The sequence below is a fragment of the Typopeltis vanoorti genome, chromosome 3 (assembly GCF_054136105.1).
Source record: "Typopeltis vanoorti isolate ZY-2024b chromosome 3, IOZ_Tvanoo_1.0, whole genome shotgun sequence".
Taxonomy (NCBI): domain Eukaryota; kingdom Metazoa; phylum Arthropoda; class Arachnida; order Uropygi; family Thelyphonidae; genus Typopeltis; species Typopeltis vanoorti.
Window position 1 is genome coordinate 170287462 of NC_143551.1, and position 23365 is coordinate 170310826.

At 36.2% G+C, this 23365-nt stretch overlaps 1 protein-coding gene across 10 annotated transcripts in view; it reads right to left on the minus strand.

The window, feature by feature from the left end:
• Positions 1–23365, minus strand: part of LOC150108741 (uncharacterized) — a 189706-nt gene that overhangs the window by 128202 nt on the left and 38139 nt on the right. For 2 of the 10 annotated variants that reach the window (XM_090416199.1, XM_090416204.1), the window contains exon 1: positions 18556–18645. The exons of 7 other annotated variants lie outside the window; for them this stretch is intronic. Coding sequence is in view for 1 of the 3 variants with exons in the window: in XM_090416204.1 (XP_090272330.1) it covers positions 18556–18580 (25 nt within the window). In the remaining 2 variants the exon portion in view is untranslated. Of the gene's footprint in view, positions 1–18555; positions 18648–23365 lie in introns of those variants that run through there. One more of the 10 variants, XM_090416196.1, reaches the window with a different exon arrangement.

A 23365-nucleotide genomic window follows, 5' to 3' on the forward strand; every position in this document is an offset into this window, starting at 1 on the left:
AAGATCTGTATTTAAGTTTTGTCGATTTGGAAAAGGCATATGACAAGGTGCCAAGAGAGAAGCTATTCAATACGCTGCAGTTATATGGTGTCAATGGGGCATTATATCAAGCAATACTTAGTCTTTATTTGAGTTGTGAGTCAGCAGTTAGAATTGAAGGAAGTACAGGAAGATGGTTTAATGTTAAATCTGGTGTGAGACAAGGATGTACATTATCCCCTCTGTTATTCATTATCTATATGGATCACATTATGAAGGAATGTGGTATTAAACCTGATATCAAAATTGGAGATGTTAATGTCAGCTCTTTGCTTTATGCGGATGATGTTATACTTCTAAATAAATCCGCTACAAGTCTGCAAGATTCTCTGACTAAATTGAATAGCTGTTGTAATAGATATGGTATGAAAGTCAGCAATAAAAAGACAAAGACAATGAAAATAGGCAGAATCATTGAAAATGTCAACTGTGTTGTGAATGGAGAACCTGTGGAACAAGTAAAACATTTCAGCTACTTAGGCACAATTTTTACTGAAGATGGTAAACTAAATATAGAAATAGACAACAGAATCAGCAAAGCTGGTATCGTGGGAAGTCAATTGAATAAATTCATATGGAATAAGAAAGAAATTAGTCGGAACACTAAATTAGCTGTATACAAGACTGTGTTCAAACCAATTTTAACTTATGGATCTGAGAGCTGGGTCAGAAGTAAAACACTTGACCAAAGACTAGAGACCGCAGATATGAGAGTCCTGAGAAAGATTAGAGGCGTGAACAGATGGCATCAATGGCAATATCATATTAAAAATGAGGATATTAGGAAAGAACTTGACATTGTCAGTATCCAGGAATGCGTTAGCAGAGCTAATCTCAGATGGTATGGTCACTTAAATAGAATGGGAGAGGAAAGATTAGCAAAACAAGTGTTCTCTGCCAGGTTGGCAGGAAAACGACCCAGAGGAAGACCAAGATATAGGTGGATTGATACGGTACAAAGTGCCTTAGACGATAGAAATATAAGATCTGATAATGTTGGAGTCTTGACAAGTAACAGACTGATTTGGAGGAAAATTGTAGATAGGAAGTTAGTAATGATGTAATTTTTTCATGCAGTACTGTCATATCCTGTACACCCCTTGAGGGTACATGGCAGGAATTTGATGATGATGATGATGAGCTTGAGCTGCAAAAAAAGAAACAATTGTAGTGGGAATTTAAGGAGAAAGGTGACCATCAGGAGCAGGAACAGTATAAAGCTCAGGCCAAGATGGCAACAAGGGTGGTAAGAAAAGCAAAAGCAGACTACAAAAGAAAATTGGCCATGCAGGCTAAAGAGAATCCCAAACAGTTTTTTCAATATGTTGCAAGTAAAAGGAAAAATGCTCATGGTAGAATGATCTTAAAAAATGCTGAGGGTAGGGAGGTAACCGAATCAGTTGATAGTGTGGAATTATTGAGCGAGCACTTTGCAAGAGTATATCATCCAGGTGGTGACTTTGCAGGAATGGAAGAACCAACAGCTTATACTGGAATTGTGATGAATGAAGTAGAGGTAACTAGTCTATTACAGAACCTCAATGTCAATACATCTGTGGGATTGGATGGTATACCAGCTCGTGTCGTACATGAAGCGGCTAAAGAACTGTCAGTGCCCTTGACCATTTTGTTTAATTTGAGCCTCGGGTCTGGGTCAGTCCCAAGGGGGTGGAAAGAGGGGAAAATAGTTCCGCTGCACAAAGGTGGTTCCAAAGCTGCTGTTGAAAATTACCGGCCAATCAGCATAACAGGAATCATTATCAAGGTCTTAGAGAAAATACAAGATTGGATAGAAGAAAATGGGATACTGTATCGGGGACAGCATGGTTTTGTGAAGGGTTGGTCAAGCCTCAGTAACTTGCTCACGTATTATAACACAGTGACGGCTGAACTGGATAAGGTAATGGTGTGGAATTTGTGTACGTGTGGAGTGAGTTTGATGGGCGAAAGGATCTATATAAGATGGATGGCTTGCATTTGAATGGTTACGGTGTAAGAAGACTTGAGAAAGTGTTGCTGAATGTAGTGGATGTGCAAATTCAGGGAAACTAGATTTGTTAAGGGGGGTGAGTAGATATACAGTCCTGAGGAATGCAGTTGAATGTAAGAATAAATATAATATGCCAGAGCAAATAAGGACAACAAATCAGAGTGGGATAGTTAATATAAGGCATCAAGGTAGGGTTGGGGCTAATGGGGGTCTTAAATTCATGTACACTAATACTAGGAGTATTAGGAACAAGAAGGAAGAGTTTTTGGCCATGGTTGGCACTTCCAGACCACAGGTTATTGGCATTAGTGAAACATGGCTGACTGTAGATGATATAGCTAGTGGGATTAAATGTGATGGGTATAGTGTGTTCAGGAATGACAGAGAGAATAAAATGGGGGGAGGAGTATTGTTGATGATAGCTGATGAGCTACAGCCAAGGAGAATAGAAGTTGAATTGCAGGATAGAGAAAAGAGCACATTTGAGGCCATTTGGTGTGAGATTGTGGCTAGCAGAACTAAATATACAATTGGGTGCTGTTATAGACCAGGTGATTGAAAAGATGGTGGTGACAGTATGCACAAGCAAATAGAAAAAATGAGTGGAAGGAGGGTGATTATTATGGGAGATTTCAACTATGGTCGCATTGATTGGAGTGAGGAGAGGACATATGGGAGGAAGGAATTGGATTTTATGCGGTTATTAAGGAATAACTATCTGCGACAGCATGTAATGGAAAATACTAGGGGTCAGAGAGTGCTTGACCTAGTAATTACATCTGAGGATTTGGCTGTAACAAATATGACCACATTGCCACCAATTGGTGAGAGTGATCATGAGGGTCTTGACTTGGGAAGTGGCTAAAGGTGTAGAATTTTCAATTAAGACAGAGTACATGTGGAATTATCGGGCTGGAAAGTATGACAAGCTTAGGAGTTTGATTGGTTCAGTGCCATGACATGTACAACTGCAAGGACTAGAAGTTGATAGTGCATGGGAGGTAGTTAAGAAGTGCTTGCATGAAGCAATGGCTGACTGTATACCTAGAGTCCGAATAATAAATCAAGTAGGGGTTAAATGGATGAATAACACCATTAAGCTTGAGCTGCAAAAAAAGAAACAACTATGAAGGGAATTTAAGGAGAAAGGTGACCGGCAGGCTCATGAACCGTATAAAGCGCAGGCCAGAAGGGTGACGAGTGTGGTAAGAAAAGCAAAAAAGGATTACGAAAGAACATTGGCCATGCAGGCTAAAGAGAATCCTAAACAGTTTTCTAGATATGTAGCAAGTAAAAGGAAAAATGTGCATGGCAGAATGATTTTAAAGAATGCCGATGGTAGGGAGGTAACTGAATCAGTTGAGAAAGTTGAGTTACTGAGTGAGCACTTTGCAAGAATATATCATCCAGGTGGTGACATTGCAGAAACGAATAAACCAGTAGATTATACGGGAATTGTGGTGAATGAAGTGGAGGTGAGTAGTCTATTGCATAACCTCAATGTCAATACATCTGTGGGATTGGATGGTATACCAGCTCGTGTTGTACGAGAAGCAGCTAAAGAATTGTCAGTACCCTTGACCATTTTGTTTAATCTGAGTCTCGGATCTGAGTTAGTCCTGAGGGGGTGGAAAGAGGGGAAAATAGTTCCACTGCATAAAGGAAGTTCCAAGACTGCTGTTGTAAATTACCGACCGATTAGCATATCAGGAATCATTGTCAAGGCCTTAGAGAAATTAGTCAAGAAAAGAATACAAGATTGGATAGATGAAAATGGGATATTGTATGGGGGACAACATGGTTTTGTGAAGGGTAGATCATGCCTCAGTAACTTGCTCACGTTTTATAACACAGTGACGGCTGAACTGGATAGGGGTAATGGGTTTACAGTGATACTACTGGACCTTGCCAAGGCCTTTGATAGGATACCACATGGAACCCTAATCAGTAAACTGGAGCAGATGGGGATAGATATAGGGTTGGTGAGATGGATAGGAGGGTCGTTGAAGGAGAGCTACCAGAGAGTGGTTTATTCAGGAGTGGAGTCTGAAAGACGTCTTGTGACTAGTGGAGTGCCGCAGGGCTCTGTTCTTGGACCACTGCTTTTCAATTTGTTCATCAATGATATTGGAAAGGATTTGAGAAGAAGTGTTCACTTGTTTGCTGATGATGATGCAAAGTTGGGTAGAGCAATTGTGAGTGCACAGGATGTCAAAATTTTACAGGATGATTTGGATAGTTTGGAGGATTGGGCTAGGAAAAATGGATGTCAATTTAATGTGGCAAAGTGTAAGGTTATGCACTTTGGGGTGAAAAGAATAGCAGCAGTATATCGCATCGGTGGAACCATACTCCAGGATATTGATGAGGCCAGGAATTCGGAAGTGTTGGTGGATAGGGAGGAGTTGAAGTTTAGGGGGCACATTGCAAAAGTGACTAAAACAGCTCACCAAATCACTTGGCTTCTGAAAAATACTTTAACATGCAGAGACAAACAAGTTGTTGTTCCTCTGTATCGAGCCTTGATAAGACCCCATCTTGACTTCTGTGCCCAGTTATGGGCACCAGGGTTTCTTCGTGATGGGGAGGAAGTGGAGAGGGTCCAGAGACGAGTGACCAAGATGATAGCAGGTCTGTGGAATGAACCTTATGAGAATAGGTTGAAGATTTGTGGGTTGCAGAAATTGGACGATAGGTGAAGGAGGGGTGATATGATTGAGACATTCAAATTACTGAAGGGTTTTTATAAGATTGATCCAGAAGATATTTTTGAAAATATGACTGGTGATGGGAGGACTAGGGGCCATGCATGGAAGCTGGGCAAGAGCGTGGTTGACAAGGGTGTTAGAGCTAGGTTTTTTACTTGGAGAGTGGTGAATGAGTGGAATAAGCTTCCAGAGTCTGTTGTGGGTGCTACGACCGTGAATGAGTTCAAGGCAAGGTATGATAGATACTGTGTGAATGCTGAATAGTTGTTCTTGACATGATGTTAGGGCCTCCCTCGATGAGTCTGTCGACTCCTTGGTGTTTCCTGGAACAATAATAATAATAATAATAATGGGTTTACAGTGATTCTACTGGACCTTGCTAAGGCCTTTGATAGGATACCACATGGAATTCTAATCAGTAAATTGCAGCATATGGGGATGGACATAGGGTTGGTGAGATGGATAGGAGGGTGGTTGACGGAGAGATATCAGAAAGTGGTTTACTCAGGAGTAGAGTCCACAAGACGGCCTGTGACTAGTGGTGTGCCACAAGGATCTGTTCTTGGACCACTGCTGTTTAATTTGTTCATTAATGATATAGGAAAGGATCTGAGAGGAACAGTTCATTTGTTTGCAGATGATGCGAAGTTGGGTAGTTCAATAGTGAATGCAGATGACGTCAAAATTTTGCAGGATGATTTGGATAGATTGGAGGTCTGGGTAAGGAGAATGGATGTCAATTTAATGTGGTAAAATGTAAGGTTATGCATTTTGGGGTGAAAACATTGGCGGCAGTCTACTGCATTGGTGGAACTGTGCTCCAGGAAATTGATGAGGCACGAGATTTAGGAGTGTTGGTGGATAAGAAATTGAAGTTTAAGGGACACATTGCAAAAGTGGCCAAATCAGCTCATCAAATCACTTGGTTGCTGAAGAATACGTTGACGAGCAGAGACAAGCATGTTATTGTTCCTCTGTATCGAGCCTTGATAAGACCCCACCTCGACTACCGTGACCAGATTTGCTCACCTAGGTTTCTTCTTGATGGGGAGGAGGTGGAGTGGATCCAGAGGCGAGTGACCAAGATGATAGCAGGTCTGTGGAATGAACCTTATGAGAACAGGTTGAGGATTTGTGGGTTGCAAAAATTGGTTGATAGGCGGAGGAGGGGAGATATGATTGAGACATTCAAATTACTAAAGGGTTTCTATAAAATTAATTCAGAAGATATTTTTGAGAACAGGGCTGATTGTGACATCCATGGAAACTGGGCAAAAGTGTGGTTAGTAAAGGTGTTAGAGCTGGGTTCTTTACTTTTAGAGTAGTGAATGAGTGGAATTCGCTCCCTGAGTGTGTGGTGGATGCTGTGACAGTGAATGAGTTTAAGGCGAGGTATGATAGATACTGTATGAATGTTGAATAGTTGTGATGAATATGATTTGGAGCCTCCCTCGATGAGTCTAATGACTCCCTGGAGTTGCCTGTAATAATAGTAATAGTAATAATAGAATTAACCCCCTTTCTCCTTATATCACCTATACAAGCTGACATACTTATCTGGAATCTACCCAATAAGCCTTTATCTACTTGTCCCTAAAAATGGAAATAAAAGTCAACTTTGAAACTATCACTCTGCTGTCATCATCTCAATTCTCTTGAAAGTGATGGAGGAGGAGGTCATCAACAATCAGCTACTTCACTGCCTGGAGATTCATCATTCCAGTTCTACAGCAGACCTTCTCACTAATCTTACCCACCTTTCAACATAGACCATGGAAAGATTTGGAGAGACTCACATGATTGCTACTAATGTTTCTAAGGCATCTGATTGTGTCTGACATCAAGATCGTCTTACTAAGCTACCACTGGTCTCCATCTCTTCAGATGTGATTGGAATGTCAGCATTTTCTCTGGTCATTTATTGCATGTCATGGTAGATGGGTTTCCTCTCATCCAATTTCTTTATCAATGCTGGAGTTCTCCAGGGTCCTGTGCTCTCACCCATATTCTTCCTGTATATTAATGACTTTTTCTTCTCTCTCTACTCATAATAAGGACAGTACTCTTCATTCCTCATCTTCATTCAAGTAACCCTGTAGTATTCAAATGATTGAAGTTTCAATATCTTCTACAACCAGTGTTTAAAACTCTTATCTCTCCTCAAAGTAAACCACAATTTTTTTTTTTTGTTGTTGTAGTAGCAAGTAAGAGGGAAAATGACTATGGTAGGATGACTTTAAACAATGCCCACGGTAAGAAGATGACAGATGCAAAAGAAATAGTTGAGTTACTAAGGGATTTTGCAAAGGTGTATCATCCAGGTGGAGATTTTGCAGTTGCTGATGTGACAGAGATTTATATAAAAATTGAGGTAGAGGAACAGGAGGTGTTCAGCATATTGAAAAATATCAATGTGAACACAGCAGCAGGATTGGATGGCATGTCAGCTCGTGTACTATGTGAAAGTATGAGAGAACTGGCATTGCCTCTAATGAAGTTGTTCTATCTAAGTTTCAGTTCTAGCAGGTTTCCAGGAAAGTGGAAAGAAGATAAGATAGTTTCAGTGCATAAAGGTGGCTCCAAGACAGAGGTAGAGAACTACAGATCAATTAAAATATCAGGAGTGGTTGTTTAAGTATTGGAAAAGTTGGTTAAAGGTAAAATCCAACGGTGGGTGGATAGAATTGCGATATACTATAGTGGACAGTATGGCTTTGTAAAGGGTAGATCGGTCTTATTAATTTATTCACATTTTATAATAAAATAATTACAAAAGTTGGAGCAAATGGGAATGGATATGAAGCTAGTAGCATGGATGGAAGGGGATGACAGACAGACACCCGAGAGTAGTATATGGTGGAGTGGAATCTAAGAGAATAAGGGTGACTATGGGAGTACCTCAGGTTTCTGTACTAAGGACACTACTCTTTAATTTGTATATCAATGAGGAAAGATTTAAAGGGATATTAATTTGTTTGCTGATAATGCAAAACTGGGTATGGGAAAGCAATAGTTGATAAAGGTGATGTATATAACCTGCAGGGTGATTTAAATAAATTGGCACTGTGGGCAAAGGATAATAATTGTCAATTAATGTTGCAAAATGGAAGGTTATGCATTTCAGGTTGAAAAGGTTGCATACAGTGTATCATATTCATGTATTGAATGAGCCTCCATAGCTCATTCGATATAAAAAAGCCCTTTGATTAGAACAACCTGGGTTCGATTCCCTTCTAATGACATGAGGAAACCCTTATCTGGTCTCTTTTGATTAAAGGTGAGTTAGTCAGTCTCATATGGGGGTAGAGGGTTTTTCCACCTGGAAAACACTAAACACTACATCTTACTCTCATCCTGAGATTTTTATTTAATAAGGTCAAAGCACCTTGAGGCAACTTGTTTAGGTAAAATTTATAAGCTCTGCATTACTTCAACATTGGCATTTCTGGGTCTGGCTCCCACTGACGAGACCTCAATAAAGGTTGAAACTGGTCTGGGTAGTGACCCTTGCCTTTAATGCATAGCATCATACATCTCCGCAAGGGGATGTGCTTTGGATTAGGGGAAAATACTAAGGAAAGTGATCGGATCTTACTCCACCTTTACCACGAGTTGCCTCAGACTTGAACTATGTTCAGGCGCAAACTTGATTTATTTGTCTGTTTGCTTACTTGGGAAAAAAGGATTAAAACCTAGCTTATAAAATTGCTTGGTATCTTTAACATAGTATATATTCAAGGTAAAAAACTTTCTACATATATATATATATATATATATATATATATATATATACTTAATCCCTCATTAGGAGGGCTCAATCCACCCCCACAAAAGGATGGAGAGAAAGGGGAGGGGGAACTCCCATATGAATATTATTATTATTATGGTACTGGATTGCAGGAAAATGATCAAGCTAGGGGCTTGGGAATGATAGTTGACAGAGAGTTGAAGATCAGAGGGCATACTGCAAAAGTTGGCAAAATAGCTCAAAGGATTACTGGGATGTTGAAAAACATAGTAGCAAGTAAGAAAGGAAAGTTATTATCTCTCTTTACAAGGCTATAATTTGGCCGCATCTTGACTACTGTGCAAAGATTTGGTCACCTGCGTTTTCTTAGGTAACAGGAGTGGTAAAGAAGATTCAGAGATGAGTGACTAAGCTGGTGACAGGTCTGTGGAATGCTCGCTAGGAGGATAGACTGAAGGTGTGTAGAGAGCAAAGTTGAGTTTTGATAGGCAGAAAAGAGGGGACATAATAGAAACGAAAATTTTCAATATATGAAAAATAGTCAGAACTAGTGGGCATCCGTGGAACCTGTGCAAGAGTGTGGTTAGTAAAGGTGTGCAAGAATAGAATTTTTGCATGGCAGTGGTGAATGAGTGGAATGGAGTGCCAGAATTTGTTGTGAGTTCCCTGACAGTGAATAAGTTCAAGGAAAAGTATGAAAGATTTTGTGTGTATAATAGTTAGTTTGGGTCTCTCACAATGAGCCTCCAAACTCCATGGAGATTCCATATAATAATAATCTCAGCTGTTTACTTTATGCTGATGATGTTATACTTCTAAATAAATCCAGTAAAATCTGCAAGATTTCCTGACTAAATTGAATAACTGCTGTAATAAATTTGGTATGAAAATCAGCAATAAAAAAGACAAAGACAATGAAAATATTGAAATTGAAAGTTTATTTTTCACTTGGTTAGACTATAATAAATTTAGTTTAGTGATGTTAGCTTGCTCCACCTTTGCAACGAGTTGCCCGCACCTTACCCCAGTCCTGAAGATACTTTCAGGTGCAAACTTTGTTTGCTCACACTTGGATAAAGGATTAAACTAAATTTATTACAATGAAAATTGGCAGAAACACTGAAGACCTCAAGTGTATCCCAAATGGTGAACCTATAGAAGAAGTAAAACATTTCATCTATTTCAGCACAATTTTTAGGGAAGATGGCAAAGTAAATATGGAAATAAACATCAGAATCAGCAAAGCTACTATGGTAGAAGTCAACTGAATAAATTTATATGGAATAAGAGAGAAATTAGTCAAAACACTAAATTAGCTGTATACAAGACAGTGTTCAAACCAATTTTAACTTAAGGATCTGAGAGCTGGGTTAGAAATAAAACACTTGACCAAAGACTAGAAGCCACAGAAATGAGAATTCTGAGAAAGATTAGGGGTGTGAACAGATGGCATCAATGGCAATATAATATTAAAAATGGGGATATTAGGAAATATCCCCATTTTTAATATTATATATAATAAACTAGGTATTGTTAGCTTTCAGCAGAATGGGAGAGGAAAGTGTTCTTTGTAGGATAACAGGAAAAAGTAACACCCAAAGCTACATGGATTGATACAATAAGAAGTGCCTTAGAAGACAAAAATATAAGATCCAATAGTATTGTGGTTCAATCAACATGATGTTTAATAACCAACACTTAAATATTTAGTCAAACTAACAAGCTCATTCAGAGATTATATAATGAAGACATTCAGGTTCTATTGCACTTGAATGAGCCAAGCCCTACTAAAGGGGGTAACAAAAATCGAGTAGAGAAAAAAATTAGTGGTCATGTAGGGTTCATTTTTTATGGTAAAAATGAAGAATATATATATTAATAATGAAAGATTTTGTATATTCATTAATGCATTAATATAGTAAATAAGGATGGTTAATATAAGTAATTAGTATTGTAGTATATTTATTTATTGTAGTATATTATAGATTGCTGTAAATTTTAAAGTTGATATTAATAACTTTTAGGAGGTAGACTTTCATTGCTTGATGTGAGAACTATCACCCTTATTTAAAGGAGGCCTGAAGTGGCTTGAAAATGTTCCATGTTTGATCTCTAAGTGCTGGGTTTCTGAATCTTCAGTCCACTCGCTTGTGGTACTGATGACCACAATGCGTATGATATCTCATTCCTGTGTTTAAACACCTCTTTTGTATTATGCAGGATTAACATACAAAAAATAATAAATATATAAAAATATTTCTCACTATATTGTTGTTATTGGTTAAGTTTAATGGCACCAATACTCTTGTTAATTATTATTAATTGTATTGTTGATTATCTCCATTGAAGGTACATTTTGTTGTAATAGCGGGACTTGCATTCCTAAGAGATCCTGAAGTTATGCTAGTGGCAGCAGACAGACAACTGAAAAAGAGAGAGAGAGAGATACTATCCTCCAAGTTGACAGTTGCTGAAATAGGTTAGTGCCCTCAGTGTGAAAAAATAAAGTTATGGTTAATAACAGGACAAATTGAATAATGGATGGAATAAAATACAATGAATTGGATATAAATTGGAGCTGTAAATATAAGAGATATAAATAATAAAAAGGAAGACCATAAAAAACAACTGAGGCAATTAATAATATCAAAATCACAGCCAGATCTGAAACTAAGAAGAAAATATGAGAAAACTAAGATCTAGGAGAATACATCCTAGTGTACAGTGGATTCATAAAATGGTAGAAAAGAGCAACAGCAGAAGGTGTTGCCCCTGTGATTGGTACAACTGGAAAAAAAGAAATGATTCATATACATGAGTTTCTAAGCAAATACTGACTTCAAGAATTAAATGTCCATTTCTATAATGGCAGGAGTGCCCCAGAAGAGATCAAGGAGTGTCAGTATGTGTGTGTGTGGGGGAGGGGGAGAATGAGACAAAATAAATTCTGCAAAATTAGATACACCACAGAGAGGTGATTTTCATGCCAGAATTGTAAACAGATGATTTCAAGATCTCGCTGATAATAATGACACAGAATTAGGATATTTTGCTACTTCTAATAACTTCGGGATAATCAGGAGTTTCTTACAAATGCAAAGATATGCACACTACATACTGGAAGCAAGAGAAAATAAACTAATTATTGATTACATATGGGTACAGAAAAATCTGCAAAAGAAATCAATATAAGAATCTATATGGATGTGAAATATATTCTGATCGCCAACTAGTTGCCACAAAGATGAAGGTGTCGGATAGAAGATGCAGACAACTAACACAAAATTAAAGGAAATGAGAAAATGTGTAAAGATGAACTATTACAACAGAAAAGTTTAAAACTGCTGTCCAAAACAGATAAGAGATCCAAAAAAATCAGAACTGAGTATAATGTATAAAAAAATAGGAAAAAGGAATCAGTCTTTGACACTGCCATCTATTAACACATTCACTGAATACCACTTCACTCCTGAACCTATGGACCAGGATCTGAATGTTATGCAACATTATATAAGAACTACTTCTGCTGCTACTGAGGTGAGTAAACCAGAGACTTTTGGAAAGAATATAATACCTTGCAGATGCAGCATGGAGCATGACAGCAGTGTATGAATGGTGTTTGGAAGAATATGCTGAAAATATCTATTCATATATTGACATTCAACAAAACAAGAGATAGTAAAAAAAGTAAAAAAGACAGTGCTGTTAGTTAAAGAATTAGAGTTTAAAGCATTAGTTCAAAGTGGTAGAAGAGGAGCTCTCAAACAAAGACATTATAGAGTTAGAAGCATAGAAAGTTGAAGAAGAGAGAGAAAAAAAACAGAACAAGAAGAGGAAGTTGAGTGCTCCAAAAAAATTTGCAGAGGCATTTGCCTCTGTTAATAAGGTAGTTTGGCTGAAAGAAAAACAACTCATTATAAACCTCAGATAAGGTATTTGATGTGTACAGAAGCAATGGTTTGTGGCACATGGTGGATTAGTTTATGACAGGCATTCTATATATGTGTATTAATTAACAGTTCAAACTACTTTCTGCTTTTAGGTATAATTAGCAATGGCAAGCAGGCAAATCACAGAGGCATACAATAGAAAACCAGCCTTGCTGATTTTCTATTGTATGCTATACATCTCACAGATGTCCTTGATATCATAGTATCAATGTGATGTCCTGTCTTATTGATAGTACACTTTCTTGTTTTCATATAGCCAATGAACAGTAGAATGGATACCTTGTGGCATGCGGAGACAGGCAGCATCAATCAGTAACTGTCCTTTCAAAAAAATGACACACCAGACTAGGTCCTGGCAAGTTCACCATGTTATCATGTGAATGTTTGTATTTTCAGGGGACCAATTCACCCAGTTATGTTAGTCCTGACCAGGACCTTAAATGCTGTCTCATCTGGCCAAACGATCATGCATTCACCTTTGTAATCACAATTATCTTTAAACATTTCATGTACCAGCTTCAGCACATGAGCTTTCCATTCAGCTGTATTGAGAATGCAATATATGCTTGGCTTGCTGATTCAAGTCTCATGAACATAACACTTCAGTGATTGCTGTGTGAAATAATAACAGCATAGAAGAATTTTCTTCACATGTTAAAGAGAAAGATCTTTCTTATCAAAGGATACACGTATCTTGCAGAGAGCCATGTAAATTTATCACAGATTCTTAAAAGAGTTACTTGTGATGAAAGTTCAAATGAAAATTTAGTTTCCATTATCTCTGCACTTTCCTCACATTTCGGAACTTCAGATGCCTCTTCAAAATTACACTACAGTGTCTGAATGTTATGAAATTCTTTACTACATCTGTAATGCTTTGCATTATTGGTGGAGGGCCCTATAGTGAAGAAACAAGAGCAATGCAACATTTTTGGAATGAATTTTTTTCTGACACGAATGCATCACATCTGTAGCCTACTCACCTTCCAAAAAACTTAGTGTCCTCTTCTGATCAAGACACTATGTATACCTGTACAATTTCTAATTTTATATAAATCCCAAATCTTTCCAATTTTGAAAATACTGTTCCTATATTTGGGATCAAAATGCTTGATATTAACAGAAAATGGCAATCCACTTAACAGATATCCTGTCTCCCATCACTTTCTTATAGGTCTGACTTATGTCTTGTCTCTAGGTATTTTCATTGATGCTACTCCATTGACAGTTTCTCATGCAAAGACATGATATGTTAGTCAACATCCATAACACAGGTCAACTTCAAACTTATTACACCAAATTCTCATCCTTCTGTTTCATTCTGTCTACTTCTGTTCTTCACATGAGCCTTTACCATCCCATTTCTCCCAAGGCTACAGTTGTTTGTGTGGATTGAAATTTAAAAAAACAAATAAATAATAAACTATCCTAAAATACATTTTCTGCAGCTTTATTAATATCTGACTCTCTCAATACTATATATCTATGTCTGGTTCTTTCACCTCTAGTATTCCAGCATTAGCTACCTTTTACGTGTTGCCAAACATCATTTACATCAGTATGATATACGAGGGTTGTTTGAAAAGTTTGGTAAATAAAGTTAAACGCATTTTTTTTGGAAAAAAATCACCTTTATTTCTCAACATAGTCCATCGTGGTTTCACATTTGGTCCAGCGAATTTCCAAATTTTTCATCCCATCTAAAAAGTAGGATTTGTCAAATTGTGCAAAAGTTATTGACAGCCTTGATGACATCCTTGTTCGAAGAAAATTTTTTCCAACCAAGCAAAATTTTTAAGTTTGGGAACAAGAAGTTACGCATGGCCAAGTCTGGAAAATACAATGGATGTGAACCAATTCTAATCTCAATTCATGCAATTGTGATGGCCGATGTGTGGCACGGTACATTGTCTTGATGAAAAAGTACTTTTTTTTGTGTACCAATCTTGGCCGTTTTTTCTTCAGTTCTTCTTTTAAATGGTCCAACAATGATGCATAAGACTCCTGTTATTGTCTTACCCTTTTCCAAATAGTCAATCATGATAATTCCTTGAGAATCCCAAAAAACAGTGGCCATCATCTGCCTAGCTGACAAAGCGGTCTTTGCTTTCTTCGGTGCTCTTTCACCAGGCACTGTCCACTATTTTGACTGCTGCTTGGACTCAGGTGTGTAGTGGTGGATCTAAGTTTCGGCTACAGTCAAAAATCGATGCAAAAAATCCTGCGAATTGCGATGGAAGACCGCTGCGTTGAAATGTCTTTTCGCTTGCGTTTTTGTTCGAGAGTTAACAATCATGGCACCCATTGTGCACACATTTATGTGTGCACAATGGGTGCCATGATTGTTTGTGGTGCAATGGGTTTTCATGTGCAATTTTTCGTGCAGGATATTATACACCCGTTCAGTTGAGATGCCTACAATCTCAGCGATCTCACACACTTTCACTCAGTGGTCTTCCATAATGATACCATGAATTTTGTCAATTATTTCCTTCGTATTGACTTCAGTCGGGAGTCCGGAGCATGCTTCATCTTCGATGGACTTACGACCATGTTTAAACTCATTTATCCAAAAATAAATAGTCTTTAATGCTGGTAAAGAGTCCCCATGAATTGCATCTAACTCAGCTTTGATTTGCACAGCTGTCCACTTCTTCAAATAAAAGCATTTTATCACTGCACGAAACTCATTTTTCTCCATTTTTATGAAAAATGCAAACACGGTCATTTTAAATGTTTGCCAAATGAGAACCACACATCACACGTGGCTAAAATTTTGCCAGGGGCCGTGAAAAAGATGACACATGCCGACACTGGTATGAATGAACGAATTGTATTGCCGCCTGGAAGTTTACCAAACTTTTCAAACTCTTGCATGCTGACAAAATACTCATTAAGTAATTCCACTACACCATTTGCTGCAGTCATTTACCTATTTCTATTACTGTCATTCGTCTGTAATTCTTCTTCTTCTTGCTTTCACAATATCTGAAGAATTCTCTCTCATATTGCACTTCTTTCTTTCTATACTACGTTTATCACTTTTCTAACTATAATTAATATTCCTTATACAGCCGATCACTACTGACTATCTTATATCTCATCCATAACAATTTCTTTTCCCAAACTGCTTTTGGTATTTTGAATTCCATACTCTTCTGGAATTCAAAATACCAATACAAATCATAAAAATAGTCAAAAATACTCTGAATAAAACTTATATAAAAATACAGCAACCCCAACAGATATCCAACCATAGCGGAAGGGCAATTGGCCAGTCAGATAACCAAAGGATTAAATAACTGAGACAACAAATACTGTATAACAAGTGCTATATCAGAAGCCAAATGTCACACTAACTGATTCAAGGGTCAGTCATTTGACAAAAGCTCTAGAAAATAAAATCCAGAAACATTAAGATTAAACAGAAACCTATACCATCATTTTGGTAGATGAATGAAGAGACAAACTCAATTTTCATAGTGATACATAGGCTTAAAACCAGAATCAAAGCACCATAAATGAAATTTCTCAGAACAGCGTTCAGATATAAATGAATCCATAAAAAAAAGGAATGTTAGAAATCATCAGCTATAGTCAAAATAAATTACTGAAGAAATTAACTGAAGTTTTACTATAACACAGTAGTTGTTTCCATAATTTTTAATAATGAATGGAATACAAACCAAGAAGATACAGAAGTCAAGGATGAGCAGGAATTACTGTGGAGAGAATTAAATAGTTTTGAGAATGGACAGGAAGGAAATGATCTAATCTGTAAAGCTAACACCAAGAAGAGTCTCACTAATTACTAACATTTAATATCAATATAGTGATTATTACAAGAACAGCTAGATAACTAACAGGCAGTAGTATTCCTAAATATTTTGATATTATTTTTGTGCATATCTAAAAATATTAATAATAGAAAAAATATAAATAAATAAAAAAGAATGTAAGTGAAAGGAAGAAAGAGAACAGTTTGAAAGTGGATAAGAACAAATCAACCTATAAAAGGTAAGCAAGGGGGAAATATCATACAGATATCACTGGACCACGATGATATACAGCTGTGTATATAGCTTGCCTATTACTAATTTTTTTTTTTTTAATTGTTATTAATGAGATGGTGTCAGGTTGTAGTCTTGAGGTTGGTTGGTTTCCTTTTAGGTGCTTCAGTTTTCCCTTTAAAAACATAATACATGTTTTAAAAATAATTTTGGAGTATTAATATCACACAGTACACAGAAGGAATAATGTAATTCATTATTAAAAATTATGGAAACAACTACAGTGGTACCCTGACTTACGAACTTAATTTGTTCCTGACTGTGGTTCGTATCTCGAAACCCAATTTTCCGTTATATCTTATGGGAAATCAATTAATCCGTTCTCAGATTCAAAAAATAAAAAAATATTCTCAACTAAATGAAGAAAATGCAAAAAAATGGAGGAGAGAGGAGGTGCATTTGTACACTATAAATATGCATTTTGTAAACCATTACATATTAATTTTTATTTATGAAATCTTTGGTTTTACATGATTAGTATGAAAATCATCTTCCATTAAATTGTAAAAAAAAAAAATCAATTTTCTTGTGGCTGGTTTTGTGGTTCAGGAGTTTTCAATTTGTTGTCATCAGTTGCTTCTTTTTATCTCTTAGGTGAGGGAGGTTTAAAAAACCTATCCAATGTTGACTGAATCTGTCATTTCCTTAACACCACCCTTCTAAAGTGATTAATGACAGTCATTGAAGATATTGGTGGCTCTAGAAACAACACCTTGATTTGGATGCCACTTGTTAACCAATTCTTGCAATTCGCCCCAGTGCTGCAAGATGTTTTTTATGTCACTTGTTGGAATTGCTTCCTTTTTGTTGCTGTCTTCTTCGTCCTCTAAAAACATTTGCTTTTTCTCCTCATCCCTTTCTTTTTCCTGCTCTCTCTCTTCTTAACTCCTGTAGCTCTTCAGTGGTCAGCTCAACGTTGTGCTCCTCTACAATGTCAATTTCGCTTTCAGGTCCTTCCAATGCAGTTCCTTGGACACAGTCGGGCCATAACTTTTTCCAGGCTGATTTTAGAGTTCTCACAGAAATATCTTCCCATGCCTGACTAATAAGATGCAAACAATGAAGAATATTGAAGTGATTTTTCCAGAATTCCCTGTAGGTTAATTATGTGTCGGTGATAACTTCGAAACATCTTTGGAAAAGAGCTTTGGTATAAAGCTTTTTGAAGTTGGAAATAACATATTTATCCATTGGTTGTAGGAGTAGTGTGGTATTAGGAGGCAAAATTTTGATGAAATTAAACTCTTCATCCAAATCTTCTTCCAATTGTGATGGATGTGCTGGAGCATTGTCCATTATAAGAAGAACTTTTTCAGGCAGATCCTTTTCTTGTAGATACTGTTTCACTGTGGGAGCAAAGACCTCTGTCATCCACTCACAGAAGAATTGCCTGGTTAACCTGGCTCTGCTGTTACCTCTCCACATAACGCTGAGTTGTGCCTGTCAACTTTCTGCTTTTTAAAGACTCTAGGATTTTCAGAGTGGTAAACCAACCAGTGGTGGCTCGTACATAAATGCTACGACACTGCAGCACCCCAAGAAAAAAATTAAAATTTGTTTGTGTTTATAAATAATAACAATGCTTACAACATTATATAAATGCAATACAACATGTTAAAGCTTATGTTTTGACATTGATTGAATAGTTAATAATTGAAATTGTTCGATTAACGCTTTAGATTACGACACAAATGCACTGCGATCTAACGCAGTGTCGGAATCATCATATTCGGCCAATTGCAGCTAGACTTGCCAATATCTGTTTGCACTTCTCATTGCACGTTACAAGTGATTCTGACACTGCTCATTTGGGCAGTGTATCGTATGCTTGCGCGCATTATTTCTGTGAGATACGAAACTTTTATTATTGGTGCGTGTTCGTGGTGACGGTGAACTATTTTTTGTAAATCTTATTTTATTTTGTTAAAATCACATATATTTATTTATTATAGATACAAGGCTGAATTATGAAAAGTGTTACTTTTGAAAATATGAAAAGAATTATATTTTTTCAATTATCATTACACGAAACAAATGCAGTTAGACTCACCGATATTCATTTGCGACCTTCTCATTGCACATTACACGTGATTCCGACACTGTTCATTTGGGCAGTGTATCATATACTTGCATGCATTATTTCTATAAGATACGAAACTTTTATTATTGGTGCGTGTTCGTGGTGAGGGTGAACTATTTTTTGTAAATCTTATTTTATTTTGTTAAAATAACATATAATTATTTATTTATTATAGATACAAGGCTGAATTATGATGAGTGTCACTGTTGAAAATATGAAAATAATTATATTTTTTCAATTATCGTTACATGAAACAAATGCACTGCAATCTAACGCAGTGTCAGAATTATTGCACCAATTGCAGCTGGACTTGCCAATATTCATTTATGCTTGTCATTGCACGTTACAAGTGATTCCGACACTGCTCGTTTTGGGCAGTGTCGCTTACAGATAAATTGTATGCATGCGCACGTTATTTCTGTGAGGTACGAAACTTTTATTATTGGTGTTTGTTCGTGGTGAGGGTGAAATATTTGTAATAAAGCAATTTTTTAATATGTAAATTTATTTATTAATAAATTGGTTACTGATTAGGAAAAAAAAATTTTTTTTAAAATTTTGTATATGCAGCATCCCCCACTTTAAATTTTCACCGGCCGCCACTGAAACCAACAGAGGTTTTATCTTCAGGTCACCAGTTGGCACAAAAAAGCAAAGTTAGTCTGTTTTTCATTGGCTTGTGTCCTGGCAATGTCCATTTCCTCCTTAGTGATGACCGTTCTCTTAGGCATTTTCTTCTAGAAAAGCCCAGTTTCATCACAGCTAAAAACTTGTTCTGGTCTGTAACAACCCCCGACTCCATCAGTTTCTGAAATTCCTTCACGAACCTTTCAGCGGCTTCTTTGTCAGCACTAGCACCTTCTCCATGTCTAACAACATAATGGATATCGGTTCTATTCTTGAATTTCTCAAACAGTCCTTTGCTAGCTTTAAACTCTTTGCTGATGTCTTTGCTACTGCTAGTGGATGGCAAGTTCTGCAAAGATCTTTGTAAATAGTTTGAGCTTGTAAACAGATCATGTTTTGAGATACACTATCTCCTTTCAGTTGCATGTCATTAATCCAGACGAGTAGTAAAGTTTCTATTTCTTCCATAACTTTATTTCTTCGAGATGACATGATAGATACTCCTTTGGCTACATCCAGTTCCTTATAAAAATCTGCTTTCTTCACAATTGTAGCTATGATGGATTTGGACAAGTCATACTGCTTGCACAGATCACTTTGCAAGACTCCTTTCTCATATTTTTCCACAATCTCTTTCTTAATTTCTATTGTGATTTTCTTCTTCTCTTCTTTCTTAGTTTTCTTTGACTCCCATTTTGAAAATAATAACGCTGATCAGTGAAATGACGCTTATCTGGTAGATTATTCAGAAAATAAACGTGAAGCTACAATAAAACACATCACTAATAAAAAGAAATACATACAGTACACATAATAAATACAAACCTAAAAAATCTTCATGAAGTGTATTGTTTGTTTACACAAATAAGCAAATACATGCAGCATTCGTCGTATTTCAGATAAATACGACGTAGTAACAACAATCGTTACACTAGAGACTGTTCAGCGTGCACTCAGCTAAACATGCATAAAAAGTTAAAAAAAAGTATAATGTAAAACAGGCTTTAGTTCATTTGAAAAGAAAAGCATCACAGTTCATATCTCGAGTCTAGGTTTGTATCTAGAGGTCAAAATGGGATTTGAAAAAAGTTTGTATGTCGAGGTACCACTGTACCATGCTATAGTAAAACTTCAGCTTAATATAAACTAAAATAAATTGAATACTGAAGTTTAAACTGAAGGTTTACTATAACACAGTAGTTGTTTCCATAATTTTTAATAATGAATGCTGATCACCATGTAACCATGAAGGAAAGAATAACGTAATTCATGGAGATCACATCTGTTGCCATGCTAGATGGACTAATGCATTCTGATGAAAGAGTGAAATAATAATACAGTAAGTACAAAGTAAACTGGCATTGCTTATCTGCTCTCCTAAAGATTCAACTCCATCCGTTGATGGAGTTGAATTCTTGCAAGCTGGCTTACATGTATATAGGATTTAATGATGAAAAAAAAAAATCTCTCTGTATTTTACACAAACAAATATAAGTTCAAAAGACTAGAATGTGGCTGCAACTCTAAATATGCTGAAGAGTTGCAGTTCGTGATTTTATGCTTGGAGGATGTTGGGGGATCATGCAAATCAGTCCAGATAAAATGCCCACAGAGATACTAATAAAATAAAGTAAAAAATAAATCATCTGTGATGGGGACTGAAGTGCATCAGCATTAAGGGAAGGGGAATACTAAAAATACTAATTAGACAAACTATCTTCCTCTGGAAAGAATTAATGAGTTTTTGGAGGTATTTGATTATTTGTCAAATCTGAGGACACTATCTCACAAATTTTAGGATTTGCACAAAAGGAGAAATTTTAAGTGAGAAGCAAGCACACTTTTTTTTTGAGGGAAGAAGAGGAAACTGTTATTGTTTTGGAATTAGGGCTAAAATAACTCAGGCTACAGAGACAGGTAAACAGGTTTACCTGTTTAAAGGGATAAAAAATCCAACATTCTAGAAAGAAAAACTCTGCCACCCCAATATCGTACAGGCTGATCGACCTTAAGATGAAAAGTCTTTATAAAGGTCCTTTGCATTCTAGCCAGGATTTGAAAGCAGTAGCAAATAGAGAAGTGATGTGTTTGAATCAGGAAAGGCTGGCCTGTTCAAGAAAATATTATCTCAGGAAGGTAAAGAGAATTTTTCTTCTACAAAGACACACAATGGGACTTCATTTTTGTTGTAATGAAGATGATTAGTCTGTCTAAGCATCATACTAGAGGATGGCACAGAAATCAGTCCTTAAGAGTGACTGCAAATGTTCTTGAAGTGCTGAACACAGAGGAAGTAAGCAGATGAAATAGAACCTTGGATCCAAAATAAACTATAATACTTATATAGTATTATAGTTAATTTTGGATCTGATATCTGACAGTACTAATTTATAACAATGGAAAAAATTATGTATTAGTTTCATAAGTGTTTTATTTCATAAATAACATATACAATTATATTAAAAAATTCACAAACCTTGGTTTTGATTTAAAACTCAGCAGCAAATTAATTGAGTAGTTAAATACAATACCACAATACACAATTAATGAAAACAATAACATAATGAAATGCACCATTAATTAAATAAAAAAAAAACAATACTGTAATACAATAATACAGTTAAAACAGCAGAGCGAAATTGCACTTTTTATATATGTAGTTAACACAACTTCATGTTAATTAGTATTTTTGAGAATGTTATAATCACCAAATGTCCTAAAATATGCACATAAAATTCAGCTAATTCAAATTCTTGATAAGTAGATAATGAATACCAGATTTCATTCCAAAAACCAGAGTATAACTGAACTACTACAGAGACAAAAGCAGTTTTCTGTAACATTTTTGAAAATGGTATCTTCTTATTGAAGTACATATGGTTCATATATAATTCCATTAAAATGCTCTAATGAATTTTCTGAGTTGTAGTGTCCAAAACTTCCCTTGAAATCCAACCAACTAGGTGCAAGTTCCAATTCCCATTGTGGAACATAAAGGTTTGTGAATCTTTAGGCAGAGGATGAACTTCATCACCCATTACCACCATGCTTATTCAAGACTTGACAGATGTCCAGAGCAACCCAAATAAAACTATATTAAATAATAGCCAAACCAATTCTGAAATATTGCAGTGAAACATGGACTTCGGGAGAATGAGATAAAAGACAAGCGGAAGCTGCAAAAGAATAGACAAGATAAGAAATGAAGAAATAAGAAAACATTTGCTGTTTTAAGGATACTTGTGACATAAGACTGAATGATAAATGCACGTAAACACAAGAAAGATATTTAATTAACCAGATATTTCGGTATGGAAATAGCAGACCATCCTCAGTGGTATTATAAGAACAGTTATAAAAAATACAAGCTAGAATATTAACAATAGATCATTTAAAATAGAACAAGCCACGTGATGTTATATCACTAAGTATGAAACATAATATTTTGAAGTAGAGACATGATTAAAAAAAAAAAAGTAATAAGTAATCTTGATTAGACTTTCCCAGATTTTTGATATAGATATAATATATAGTCATTACGATTCAAGTTGGGATGATGGAGCAAGGCCTCCAAGCTTTCCTTGAACCAAACCTATAACGGATGTTGTGGTCAGTTTCAATCCCATGCTGAGCCAATCCAGACTTTTCAGGTTTGTTGTGAAGAAATGAAGAAAAAATAAAACAAATGTTTTCTTATTTCTTCATTTCTTATCTTGTCTATTTTTTTACAGCTTGCGAGTGGTCTTTCATTGGAAACTGCAGGAACTTCATTTCTGCAGCTTCCACTTTTCTTTTATCTCATTCTCCCCAAGTCCATGTTTCACTGCAATATTTCAGAATTGGTTTGGCTATTTGTTGTGAAACCAACGTTCACAGGTTGTTATATTCTTAAAGAATCAGTCCATCATCCATGTCAAAAAACAGGAATTATAAAATGCCTCATCAGAAGAGCAAAAACTAATTGTTCTACCTTTGATTATCTACAGAAAGAAATTTTTACTATCCAACAACTCATGAAACTCAATGGCTTTTCTGAAAAAAGTACTCAACATCTTCTCAATTCTTATAATCCTCCACAAAACAACAAAGTTTCAATACATCGAGTGCCAATTCCTAATATCTCAGGTATTTCAGAACCTATCACAAGAATTTT